The sequence below is a fragment of the Alligator mississippiensis genome, chromosome 1 (genome assembly GCF_030867095.1).
Source record: "Alligator mississippiensis isolate rAllMis1 chromosome 1, rAllMis1, whole genome shotgun sequence".
NCBI classification, from domain to species: domain Eukaryota; kingdom Metazoa; phylum Chordata; order Crocodylia; family Alligatoridae; genus Alligator; species Alligator mississippiensis.
In genome coordinates, this window is record NC_081824.1 from 60,848,619 (window position 1) to 60,862,486 (window position 13,868).

Sequence of the window (13,868 nt, forward strand, 5' to 3'; positions counted from 1 at the left end):
GCTGCCAAATTGTTCACAATGAGGACCTGCCCATGGTAGGATAGATTGGGCAAGCACCAGTACCACTGCTGCAGGTGCACTTCCACCTCCTCGCTGAGGGCTTCCCAATTCCAGGATGGGAAGACTGATGGGCTGAGGAATACTCCCAGATCTTTAAGGCCCTGGTGCTTCCAGGCAAGACCCCTGGGCAGGTCTGAGGGGGATGATTGGTCTATGCACTAAGGAATAGGGTGTTGCTCTTAGTCCAGTTAATGTGAGCTGAGGAAGCACATTCATAAGCACACTGACAGTCCACCAGTGACTGGACATCATCCTGGGTGCTGAGGAGAATGGTCACATTGTCTGCATACACCGTCAGCCTAGCCAGCAGGCTGCCAACCAAACCAGAGGTCAATGGAAGAACAAGGCCAGTCAGGCACTGTTGCAGCACATGAAGCATGAGCTTAGTGGCCAGAGTGTACAGAATTTCCAAGAGGGGGCAGCCCTCACAGATGCCCTTGTGACTCAGGAATGGAGCACAGAGCATGCTGTTCACTTTCAAATAATTGGAGATGTCTCAGTACAGTACCCAGAGAGCAGAGGTGAGGACCGGTCTGAAGCCAAAGGCCTCTTGGGTCTGAAAAGGGTAGTTGTGGTTAACTCTATCAAAGGCTTTCTCCTGGTCCAAGTAGACATGCCTGATGTTCAGTCCAAGGAGGTACGCAGCTGTAACCAGGTCATGAAGCAGGAACAGATTGTCCTGGGAGGTCCTGCCCAGCACACAGTAGCTGTGTTCAGGACCGATGACTAAGGCTATGACAGTACACAGTCGATTGGCTAAAGCTTTGGCCAGAATCTTGTAGTCGCCACACAGAAGGGATACTGGCCACCAGTTCTTAATGCAGCCAAGGTCCTCTGTCTTTGGTAGTCTCTGCAAGCAGGTCTTGATAGAAGGGTACAGCATGATGGCAGATTTTAACAAAATCCATGAGTATCCAGCTGGCTAGAGTCTTCAGATGGTCAAGGATGCTCTGCAGGGCCTGTCACTTTTCCAAGTTGAAAAAGAACTGGGTCAGGGCTCTTGGCAGCAGGCATGAATCCTCGCACCTTGGGCTGTGTCCTCTACCAGCTCCCGCAGGTGCTTCTTCTGAATCTTAAGGCTCTCAAGTAGTCCTTTGTCTCCACCAGCATCATGTAGGGCCTCTTCAAGCTTTGCTACATTCTCCTCCAACCCCTGGACATGGTGGCAGAGCTCGCTTGTTGCCAGCTGTGTGTATTGCTGGCAGAAAGCTCTGATGTGTGCCTTCCCCACATGCCACCGTTGCTTCCAGGAGGAGAAGGTGGTTCTTGCAGTCTCCCATATCCACCAGAAATAGGCAAAGTATTCACAGAAGTGAGCATCTTGCAGCAAGCTTGTGTTAAACACCAGTAGGATGCCCAGGAATGTGCTCTGCCAAGGAGACCCAGCTTATGGCAAATAAGACTGTGATCTGAGAGTCCGGATGGAATAATGCAGCTGCCATGTAGGACTGGCAGGCAATGCTTGGCGATGTACAAGCAGTGAAGGCATGCTATAGCAATCCCACCAGCGGTTGCCTTTATCCAAGTGTACTGCCTTGCATCAGTGTGGAAATGGTGCCAGACATCCACAAGGTCCCCTGCCTCCAAAGCTGTCTGCAACCGCCGGGCTGAGAACGGATGGGGTTCTGGCCCATTCTGGGCAAGCCGTTCATCAACCGTGCAATTAAAGTCCCCACCCAGGAGAAGATCATCACCATCAGCTGCAGTCCTCAAAAAGTCAGCCAGGGTCTCAAAGAAGTCTGCCCATTCTCACCTGGCAGTGGGCGCAAAGATGTTAATTAGGAGGTGATGTTGTGATAACATGATACATGCAGTTAGCAGGTGGCCAGGGATGACCTCTTGGGTTACTGCCAAGTCAGGAGTCAGCTGCAGTAATAAGAGTATTGCGACTCCTGCACTGAGAGGTGCCATGGCTCAGCAACATATGGCCCCTCCAGGAAGCATGCTAGTTGGCTTGACTAGCTGCATCAATATGAGTTTCTTGCAGAAAGGTGACATCCAGCTTTTTCTGGTGCAGGAAATCAAAGAGTGCCATCTGCTTCACAGGGTCTCTGCAGCCATTGGCATTGAGTGAACCAAAGGTTCTGGCAGCCATGTGTAAAAGGTGTAGAAAAGGGGGACAGGCAAAGCCAATGGAACAGAGAGGAAGAACAGAGAAGAGCAAGCATGCAGGACAGGGAAAATAACAGGCCTACAGCTTGTCAGCCATAACTGCTCACAACAAGTGCCCAACATTGCCCGCAAGCTTGCTCAGGCAAAAACTATATCGCTGCAGTGGAGTGCAGTGCTGCTTCAACAGCCTTAGCAAACACCACAAATGGCTTAGGTTCTGGGAGCCATTTATGTATATGCTGTGCAATCCTCTGGTGGTGCTTTGTCTGTTCAAGAAGCTCAGTAAGACTTTCAATTGAGTAACCAATGCAGGGAGGTTCTTTGGAAGCAGGAACAGGTTCCGCCTTTGGGGTGGAGACCCTCCTTATTGAGAGGGGTACCTTAGCTGAATTGGAGGATACCACCTCCTCAGGCAAGACTTCTCTTAACTTGTCCTCAGAGGCAGAATCAAAATCTGACCCCAAGGAGGAAAAGCTGTACACATCAGGTACTTGTCCCCTCACCAGGATCCTCAGCATCAGGCCCTGTGGAAGCAGCGTCCTCCAAGAGGGCCTGGTGGGGGACATCAGTCCCTGGTCTCTTGGGTGGGGTGCTCTCATGGGCCAGGCACTCTTGCTCCTGGAGCCACTTTTGGCTCCCAGAGGGTCCAACCTCCATATCAATCTTGTCATCCTGAAAGAGCTAAGAGATGGGGGGAGGGCCACTGGACTCCACCACCACTTCCCCTACCCCCAGGTCACTCCTGAGTACTACAGGGTCTGGGGGAGATGCCGAGGAGGCAGGCAGAGGAGGTGGGGGCCCTGCTCACTAACCTCAGCTCCCCTTGAAGTGGTGGGGAGGTCTTGAGGGGATAACAAGGCCTTTTTAGAAGACCCCTTTTTTCTTGGACTTATCCTTCCCAGCAGGAGGGACCAAATCCTCCCCTGAGAGGGGGAGGAGAAGAGGGGGCTGGGTCCACCGCCACAGAGCTAGCTGACTCAAATGAAATGGGGAGTGACTGGGAGGAAGGGCCTTCCCCACCACCCAATGGGGGTGCCACACCAGAGATGGATAAGCCACACTCAGGCACAGCCGCAAGAGGCTCCACTGTGGCCAGCTTCTTTTTTTTGCTAGAATGGCTGAAGGCAGCACTCAGCAGTTAACTGCTGGGGTTTCAGCCCCTCTGGACTGGAGCTTTGGTCTCCGGCTTCATGCCCTCCCTCCATGGGAGTGGAGGAGTGTGCTGCTGTTGTGGGGGTACTCATAGGTTGCAAACATGTCCTATATGCTGCAAAGAACCAAAGGGTGGGGGGTGGGCAGCCCTCTGTAGGCAGGGAACAAAGAAGCTGGAAACAAATGTACTAACCCCAGGGGACAGGAGAAAGGTAAGCAATGTTCAAGGGAAGGGAAAACTATAAACAGAAGAGTAGCTGTAGGGAGAGGGAGAGGAAACAAAAAACAATCTGAGGGAGGGGGAGGAGAGGGGAAGAGGGTGACTGAAGGAGAAAGGACTTAGCAAAGGGGAAAAAAGGCAGGGAAAAGTAATGAAAAGTGGGGGACTACAGTGGGAAATGGGTCAAACTGTCTAGGGGAGGAAAACCAAAACAAGAGAAGGAGAAAGGCTCACAAAACAGGGAGAAGGTTTCAGAGCACTGAGCAAACACCCCTGTCAGTGGCCATTAAGAAAGAAAGAGAGAGAGAGAATGATTCTGTGAGTAGGGGCAAGAACCTAGGACTTCCTGTGTCCATTTACATGTGTCCTTTACTGCAGCTAATTAACTCCACAGTAGAACATCACCATCTACACGTGCCAGTATTAGGGTGCAGTAAGCTAATTAACTCCACCTTAAGATACTGCTGTCAGGGACAGTACTGTTTTATGGTGGAATCATTAAGTGCGATAAAACGCACATGTAGACAGTGACAATTGGGAGCAAATTGTTCCCAGTCAGCCCAACCAGCTTGTGGACCACAACCCAGCTCCTGTCAGCCCCTCTGCCACCCGATGCTGGATCCCAGGGCTGACCTCCCAAGCCCCCTGCCAGCCCAGGGCTGCTCTGCTCCAGCTTCAAATTGCTGCAGTCCTGGGCTCACCTGTAGATGCCATGGCCATGTCTGGGAGCAGTTGGCTCCATCCTGAAATGCCTTGGGATTTATTGTGTTGCATTATTAGCACGTGTAGATGCACCCCCTCTCTCCTAAGGCAATGTTCTAACCCTTATGCTAGAGTCATGTTTCCTCTCTTTCTCTCCCTGTTTCCCTCCACTATCTTGTCTGGTGCTGCTTGCTGGGCAAGAGACATGCTTCAGCAGTTGGAGGACCCTATCCAACCTAGCCTGTAGCCTGGGTTAGGGCATTCTCCTAAGAAATGAGAGTGTGGGGTTCAGTCCCCTCAGGCTGAGGAGGACATTTAACCAAGGAAGTCTGCTTTCTGAGTGAGAATTGTAACTACTAGTCTGTTATATACAAGGTTGGCTCACTGGCAACAGCATGAACAACACCACATCCTCCTCCTCCTCTGTGACAGCTGTGTATTAAAAAGAACACAAATACAAATACATTTAATGAGACAAAACACCTTACCAATATGTTAGCCTTACCCTGAAGACACCTACCAGACTGGAGGCCTTTGGGAAGTGTCTGAATCCCTGCTGAGTTTAGACAAGCACTGGGCAACAATTTGCTCAGACTAGGGTTGTTCTGTGCATGCCCAGAACCAACATTGTAGACCCTTAAGGAGCTTTCAGACCCTAGAACATGAGCTAGAGGGAATAATTCACCCCTAAGCAGAGGGACAGTGGATGGAAATTTTAAGTCCCTCCCATGTAAAACCCTATTTTTGCAATTAAATGAAGTTACAAAGGTATATTAAACACTATCTCTTCTATATTCATATTTCTGTGACTAGGAGACACAGGTCACTTGAATGGTGGGAGGATGTTAATATAAAAAACAATCTGCCAAGAAATTGTAGGTTTAGCACTTATTCATTAGGCGTTCAGTTGAACAAGGTATAAGCACTCCTGCCATTGAAGTCAGCTGGAATTGAAGTTGCTCTATACTTACAGGAGCACTTTGAAAAATTATGGTGTTCGTTTTTTAAAGGATCAAATTACATTTTTTCTGGTAAGATGTTTTGAATGAGTCCAGAAGCTGAGGCTGGGGCTTTGGGTCATTTATATATGTGGTTCTACTAAATCTTTTACACTTTCTCTTTTCTGTGTCCTTTCTTAATGAAGAGAGGATGGCTCAGCTGCTATCTCAGCTCAAACTGCCAGCTGCAATGCTAGCTTCCCAAGGTCATGGAAAGCCAGGTCCACCAGGAAAGGATGGGCTACCAGGACCACCAGGAGAGCCTGGGCCTCAAGGTAAGGTTAACAATAAATTGTTCATACATGAACTGTAACTTCGATTTTTCATACACTTGCTAATGATGGTTAAGTTAGACAGAACCATTCATATAGCTTCCTAATAATTAACTTTTAAAACCATAATTGTGTTTTTCCAGACTAGATCTACATATTAACCCATAATAAATGTGTGTTCTTATTTATTAAAAACTCCTAATCAATGCATTTTATTCTAATAAATGACACACTTTGTCTACTGACAGAGAGCTTACCTAAACTTGCTCTAGTAGTTATTTTTTCCCAAAACAATTCCATAAAGTATAGAAACCAGGCTGATACCCTGTAAAAGCTACTTATATGTTTGATCCGAGTCTACAGCCATGCAGTTTTCTTCTAAGGAGCAATTATTTGAGTTCTGATCCAGAGGCAACCCTGATGAGAAGGGATGAATGCAAATAAAATAACATAAAAGCAGTGAAGATGAACTGGTTATATTATTATAGTGAAATAATTTTTTTTCACAAAACAATTTCACATAATTGGATTTTCGCTGTATCTAAAATTGTTATTTGCATAATGTGGTTTTCCAAAATAATTTGGGCCTCTGCTGCACTGACCTCTGCTATAAATGTAACTTCATGACATTTGAGCTCATTCAGGTCTAGAAATCCTCAGTGTAGGTATTATTAGTGTGAGAGATTACTAGAAAAGGGATAGAACAATAATAAGAAAAAATATAAAATAGAGTTATTTGGGAAGTAGTTACATAATTTACAGTATGGCTAGAGACAGACATTACACATAAAGTGGTTAAAGTGATCAGAAACTGGTTTAAACCTGTAACAGAACAGAAGTTCAGCGCGCCTAAAACAGTTTGAAAATGGCTGAAATCGGTTTGAGATAAATCTGGTTGAATGTAGTATCAGCTTTAGCTGATTTGGGTCAAACCAGTTTATGCAAAGTCTGTCCCAGATCCCTTCCTGGTTTAACTTAAACCAGAGTTCCCTCAGCATCCCAGATGCATTACAGCCCTGGGCAGGGCTCTCTGCTCCAGAGAGATGTGCTGGCCCCTCCTCCCTGGCTGGAGCTCCAGCAGAGATGGCAGGCATAGCACTATCTGCCTGGCTTCCCTGTGCCTTCTCCCTCCTCCCCCACCATTCCCTGCTCAAGCAGGGATTCCCCACTCCCCTCTCCCACAGCACGGATAATAGGCAGCATGTGGTATGCTAGCTAGTATTGAGAGGTGTCTGTGTAAGGCAGACAGGACAATGTTTGCTTAGGGCTTTTTGGAGCTAATCAACAAGTCAGCTGGTCCCTCTGTTCCTGCCTTGGGAAAAGTTATTTAAGAAAAGCCTGAACTAATGAGAGAGGCTTGTGTTTTGTTTTGATGGGGTGCTAAATGCTCTGTTATCAACTCCCTGCTGGGCTGGTGAGGAGCAATGAAGGGGGGGAACCCATCCCTAATCAGAGTGTTGTGCCAGGGCCTGGCCATGCCCCCCCTCAGCTCAGCACTATGGAAGGCAAGGGAGGGCTGGTCTAGCACCCCCCAGTTTCTAGCCTGCGCCACTGCAAGCATGTGCCTTCATTTCTTCAGCCAAGAGGGGATGTCTGTACGATTACAAACTGGTTCAGCCTAGCCAGGTTAGACTAACCTGCAAAGATTAAATCAATTCAGGCTCAGGCTTTTTGAATATCTGCCCCTAGCCTATATGTATAGGTAGTTCTTAATTATTATCTTTTGTTAGTTTGGTCTGCTCTGGAGTCAGGGCAAGTCAGACTGGAATGAAGAACATGAAACGAAAGCTGAAGATGCGTGGAACCTAAAGCTATAAGAAGAATAAAGGCTATTAACACTGATAACAACAAACCCTTGACTGAAGCTTGAAAAATGTGATGAGCTCAAAATAAGAAGAACAAACAAGAATAAAGAATCAAGGAAAACAATGAAAGGGATTAGAGCTTTACAACACTTACTTGTTAATTATCTAAATATGCAGATTGCTGTAAATAATCAACTTCAATAACAGTGTCAGATTGTTCAGTTAGGGTGTATTTGGAGGAGAGTGTCAATTAGCAAATTGTAACAGGAATTGCTTTCAATTAGCTGGTTTCAAGAAGGAAAGATTATAGCTATGCTTATAGGGAAAATGAAGCTTCTTTTTCTTGCTTTATTTTCAAATAATAGTTGTATCCTATTTACACAATATTCCCACATATTTTACGCTCAGAACAACACCCTCTTTCAATATATAAAATAGCAAGACGTAAGTAGGAGGCTTATCCATCTCTGATGCATAAAAAAGGAAGTAAAGAAAGCCAATAGTTTGGCCTACCTTCCTTTTACACCAGGAGTGCAAAACCAAAGGCGTATTAGCATGACCCATGCACTTGATGCCCTTCCCTGCTATGTCTGATCATTTCATTCTTTTGAGCTGGCAGTAAAAAAGCAAAGCTTAAAATACTAAGCAGACTGAAAAGTATGCTTGCAAATTTCAGTTTGCTGTCAGTCATTAAAAAATTAATGTAGTAGGCTCTTCAGGGAAATCTGTTTCATGCGTGTATGTCTAAGATCACCAGAGTATCATGTTAGAGGATCATAGGCTTATAGGCTACTAGGTCTAGAAAGGACCGCACAAGGTCATCTATTCCAGCCCCCTGCTCCAAGCAGGATCTTCCCTGACTAAACCATCTCAGCCATATATGTGCACATGTCCAGGCTCAACAGGGAAACATTTCACATTTATGTGCAGAGCTAATATATCAGGTAATCTACACTGAATTATTATTGTATGATTTTAAAAAGTCTACAGTGCCACCATTGTTCATAAATTTCATAGATTTCATAGACATTAGGGCTGGAAGGAACCTCAGAAGATCATTGAGTCCAGTCCCTGCCTCAGGGGCAGGAAGTCAGCTAGGTCAAAGGATTCCCATTGTTTTGGGAATAGAACGGATACTCCGGGTGATTAGATATTATAATGCTCAAGTTTTTTGCATTTATTTTAGGTTCTTTTAAACATGCATATTTAAGGAATCAGGAGACCAGAGGGAACAGATTCATAAACTATTAAGAGTCATTCCTTGCTATCCTTGATTGAAATTAACCATTATATACGTCAAATGCTGTCAAATGTATTTCTTTACAAGAAATAATGGCCACAAGCTAGCAGAGAGCAGATTTAGACTAGACATTAGGAAGAACTTCTTCACAGTTCGAGTGGCCAAAGTCTGGAATGGGCTCCCAAGGGAGGTGGTGCTGTCCCCTACCCTGGGGGTCTTCAAGAGGAGGTTAGATAGGCATCTAGCTGGGGTCATCTAGACCCAGCACTCTTTCCTGCCTATGCAGGGGGTCGGACTCAATGATCTATTGAGGTCCCTTCTGACCCTGACATCTATGAATCTATGTATCAGGTACAAACAATTATAATATTACATTGTAATTCCAATGGAACTGTGTAATGTAACCAGAATAACAAAAAGTCTCAACTGAAATATCCATTTAGCAGTGAAGAAGTTAGGCAATGTATAATAGTGTGTGAGTATTTTTTTTACATGCCTTTTTAATTTTTAAAAATTAAAATATAGGACTGTTATAATACTATAAGGCAGTATTGCTAATGAGATTTTAAATGTTTACTTAGAGAGGGTGTTTGTTATTTCATTGATTGTGTTACTACCTACAGTCTGTTAAAGGAACAATGTCTTACAATCTATATTCAGTTAATTTGTAATTTTATTTTCAAGTTAATCACAGCAGTAACATTCATTTTGCATACAATAAGCCAAATTCTATCATAAAATTCAGGAGCTAAAAACTTCCTTGATTTAATTGGGACTGTGTGTGTACAATTTAGAGCAAATTTTGGTTTGTTATCCAAATTCACTTTTGTATAACTGCATGGATCAGAAATGTATTTGACTCATTTTATTCATGCCTTTTATCACTAAGAAAATCTATGTATAGTATAGCTATTGGGTTTGTTCTGTATTCCCACTAGTTTGAATGAGATGTACATGTTAGCCTGTGAATCCTGCCTAGGGCCTTTTGGGGTTCACGTACTAGTCATCACTACATCTAAGTACCATGAAGGGAATCTGAATTCACTTAATGATGGAGGATGGATGACCTACCTGTGTTCCAGTGATATCGTGGTTAGGTGATTTGCCCAGGAAGTGAGAGACCTGAACGTTCTTCAGGCTGATCCTAAGCTTTAGGATTGGTCATGTATTTTCAACTAAATAGTTATTACATAAAATATAGAAATACAGTTGGAAGCAGGGAGGAATAGTCAGGGGATCTTTCTTCCAGGATAGTGCCCTTCCCCACTGTGCTACATAGAGTAAGGTACTCTTTTTCTTGCTCTTACTCTGGCTGCTTTTGGTTGCCCATTAGCCTAGCTTCAAAAGCAGGAGTGGAGCACGCCCTCAGTTCTGCCTAGTCTATAGTCTGCTGGTTAGGGCCCTAACCACTAAGTTCTTAAGCAAAAGCAGGGTCTTCCTCCTCACCTACTTGCAGTTCAATAAGGTTGTGCCCTTAGAGGACTAAGCCTCAGTATGGGTTCATATAACAACAGAGCTACTTAACTCAGGGATATAGGGAATCACATGAATGCTGCCTGACTTCATGAAAGGGACAGGATTCTTCACTCACCCCTATTCTCCATCCTCCTTCCTTAATGGCTGGCCTATGCATCCTCAATCTTTACTGTGCTGTAGGCATGTCTATATGTGCAGTTAATGCACCTGAATTTTCTGCGCAGAAAATTCATGCTAATTCAAGTGCTCCCCAGCATACATCTACACGTGCACCCCCATCGGGAGCAAATTAAGCCCAACAAAAGCAGCTCAATCCAGGGCTGCTCCTGCCCTGCTCTACCCGCTGCAGCAGCCAGGGAAAGCTCCAGGCTCCCTTGGGTGCCAGCCCCAGACTGGTAGAGGGTTTTGGGGGGGGGGGGGGGAGGGCAGCTGTCCCATCTGTGGTCCATGTGGCTGGGAGAGGTGTCCTGGCTGTTGGGCAGCTGCCTGCAAATCATGTGGAGATCGGGACAGGTTCCAAACTCCATGTGGCTGGCAGGCAGCTGCCCAGCAGCTGGGACAATTTTCCACATGGCTGGCAGGCAGCTCTGCCAGCCACGTGGAGCTTGGAACAGATCCCAGTCTCCACATGGCTGTCAGACAGCATCCACTGGACCCAGGACAGCTCTCCCAACCACCTGTGGCCCATTGCTGCCTAGGCTGACCAGGAACAATTTTGGTCCTGGTCAACATCTACACATGCAATACAGTACATTAGTTATTGTGCCATTTTTCTAGTTGCTGTATCTACAGATAGTGGGAAAATGGTGCATTAGACTAATATACTGTGCAGTAATTGCTACACACATGTACAGTGACACTTTACTATGCATTACATTAGCCTAATTCACAGTAAAGCTTTTCATGTTGGCCCATCTTGCATGTTGTGAATCTCAGCCAAAAGATACTTAAATGCCTCCATTCAAGGTTTGGAGATCCAGGCTGGCTATTTTATTTCCTAAATTCTGTTACACTTGTCTATCTAGGGTCTTAGACAAAACATTTAATTTGTTCCTCCAAGTTTCTTCCCTTACTTCAAACTCCTTTGTCTTGGCAGTTGAGAAAAGTATCCATCCCCAGGCACAAAGTGTTTCAGTACTATCAGAAAATGACACAATTGACTATTGATTTCATTGATGATAAATGAGTCCCTTTACATTTTAGATCAATATAAATTCAAGTAACTGATTGGAGTAAAATTGTTTATGGAGACATGGGGTGCATCAACAAGTGCAATTAATGCAGCGTGATAAATTCCGCTGCAGCTTGCACCAGAGAAAACTGCTCCCAAGTACAGCATCTGCACATGCACCTGGGACAACAGCACTTTGTGCTGCGGCAGAGCAACCCCAGGCTGGCAGGGATCACAGGGGTCAGCCCCAGGCTCCAGGTGGCAACATCAAGCATCAGAGGGGCTGGCTGGATCATGAGCATGCCAACAGTGCGGAGCCGTCTAGCTAGGCAACAGATAGCCTGTGCACTTTGGCACCCTCATGCCCCACCAGCCCCTGTCACTATCTACATGTGCATTTCAGCACAGTTCCTTACTCTGCCATAAGATAGTACTGTCCTCAGCAGTACTATTTAATGTATCTAATGGTGGAGTTAATTAATTTACAGTGCCCTAATACCAGCACACATGTAGATGGTGATACTTTACTGTGGAGCTAATTAACCTACTCTGCAGTAAAGTGCATGTGTAGATGCCCACAGAGAGAATAGTGGACTAGGATTTTTGTTGGGTCCAATAGAATATAAAATAGAATTTTTGATGAATACAATAGAATATAAAAACATGTCTAAAACGAGTTTGGCTGTTTGTGGACAGTATATGGAGTAAGAATAGCTGGAAATTTCCTGTTTGACAAGAGAAAGGTTGAACCTGAAATGTTCCATAGTAGTGTTCTTGCAGGGCTACTTGAATAGCCGTGAATAGCAGTAGCTGAATACCAGTGATCTTGAGGGGCTGCTATTGTTATCAGGACAGAGTTTTTCTGAAACAGATTCCTTTCCACATCATATTACACAGCAACATAATCAGTGAACTAATATTGCCATTGTTAAACCCTTCCCCTCCTCTGGAGACAGATTTAGTTGCATTTGTTGAACAGACCCTGCACACAGAACAAACCTAAAATATTCATTGGAAATCAGACAAGAGAATTCTGCTCTTAGAATTGTCCGTCACCTTGTTGCTCTATATCAAAGAGTACTTAAATGCATGTAAATTATTTATGCAGTAAACTACATCAGCTATTTCAACATACTATAACTGCCTCAAAAGTATAGCAAGGAGCATCATACTACTTTAGACATAAAAATGTCATCAGCGTGTTTGTGTTATCCATGTATGTAGTAGGGACAAGAGGCTCATTTTGAAACTTTTCTAAATGAAAAACTCAGTCATTTTTTCCCTCCAAAACATCCAGACACGCAATTGTGACATCTTTAAGTATACACTGGGTGTGTCTACACATGCATTTACTGCACAGTTAGTTCCTGCGCAGTAAGTGGTTTTTAGGCCAGCGTCTACATGTGCAGTCATTAAAGTATGGTAATGCTGTGCATAGACTAACTTGGGTCCCAAGTCTAACTATGGTCCCAAGTCAGTCCACAAACATAGTATTACTGAGGTCTACATGTGCATTACAGCACAGTAATTAATCAGGCATAAATATGATACCTACATGATGCAGGTATCAAATTTATGCCCAAGTCGGCATAAGTCACCATAGTTAATGCGCCGTATAGGCATGCACATGAACACTTGTGCCCATGATGTGCAGTAATTTTTTGTTACTGTGCAGTACCCTAAATTGTTGCACAGTAAATGTGCACGTGAAGATGCGCCCACTGTGGAATTAATAGTGATACTACTGACAGTCTAATAATGATAGTGATAGTGTCAGCTACTGCTGTAATAAAAGTGTAATTTGGATTCTAACTATGAACAGTAAGTTTACAAGCCAGAAAAGAGCACGTTTCTGTTTTAATATCTGGTTCCTGCATACTACAATGTGTTTACTGAAACTGCCCACATAGGGTAGTTGTTTACATAAAGCTTCTGAGTTTTTTCATTGTTGTAAATTTTTCAACCAAATTGTATATCCTGAACACAAGCAAAAGGCTTTGGTAAAATTGTTGCCTTTGTAAGCTTTTTTAATTAAACATCTGTTAGTGGAGTTATAACCATGAAAACAAATACACATAACATCATAGCTATACCTCATAGCTGTGCCTGAATTATTATAATAAACCTAATGCTATTTATATAAATGGTAATATTCTTCTGTGTCTTGTGTATGAGTTTGCAACCATAAACCTAAAATCTTGCTCAAGTAGACTGTAATATTATCTTCCAGAAGTGTAATCATGGGACCTACTTCTGAGTAACATATACCTCATATAAAAATCAACTATTTTATTGTGAGAGTTAAATACTGGATTGTTTTGAAGTGATACCTCAATGTTATACTCGCATGTTTTTTCTTATAGTTTGTGCCCTGGAAAATAAAGCATTATTTTTAGAAAAGTTACCTGAGGATGTTTTATTAAATGTTGGTATCACTTAAACTTTGAAATCATTGCCAGTATGTACAAAATACTCATTTGTATATGTATTCAAATACAGCTAGCCATTGTATATACCTTTCTCATTCATACAATGTGCACAGATGGACAGCTATATGTATTATTGTTTTTCCATGATTGATTTGGATTTCAATAATTTTTAATTAATTAATGGTGTAAGTGTGATTTAAATACAATTTCTTTCTGTACCTCATGACTGCA

General features: G+C 43.8%; 1 protein-coding gene across 5 annotated transcripts in view; it reads left to right on the top strand.

The window, feature by feature from the left end:
* COL19A1 (collagen type XIX alpha 1 chain) overlaps positions 1-13,868 on the top strand; it is a 393,720-nt gene that overhangs the window by 368,530 nt on the left and 11,322 nt on the right. For 4 of the 5 annotated variants that reach the window (XM_059730850.1, XM_019496735.2, XM_059730868.1 and 1 more), the window contains one exon: positions 5,391-5,519. In XM_059730850.1, coding sequence (XP_059586833.1) covers positions 5,391-5,519 — 129 coding nt within the window. Of the gene's footprint in view, positions 1-5,390; positions 5,520-7,246; positions 13,609-13,868 lie in introns of those variants that run through there. The other variant, XM_059730872.1, reaches the window with a different exon arrangement.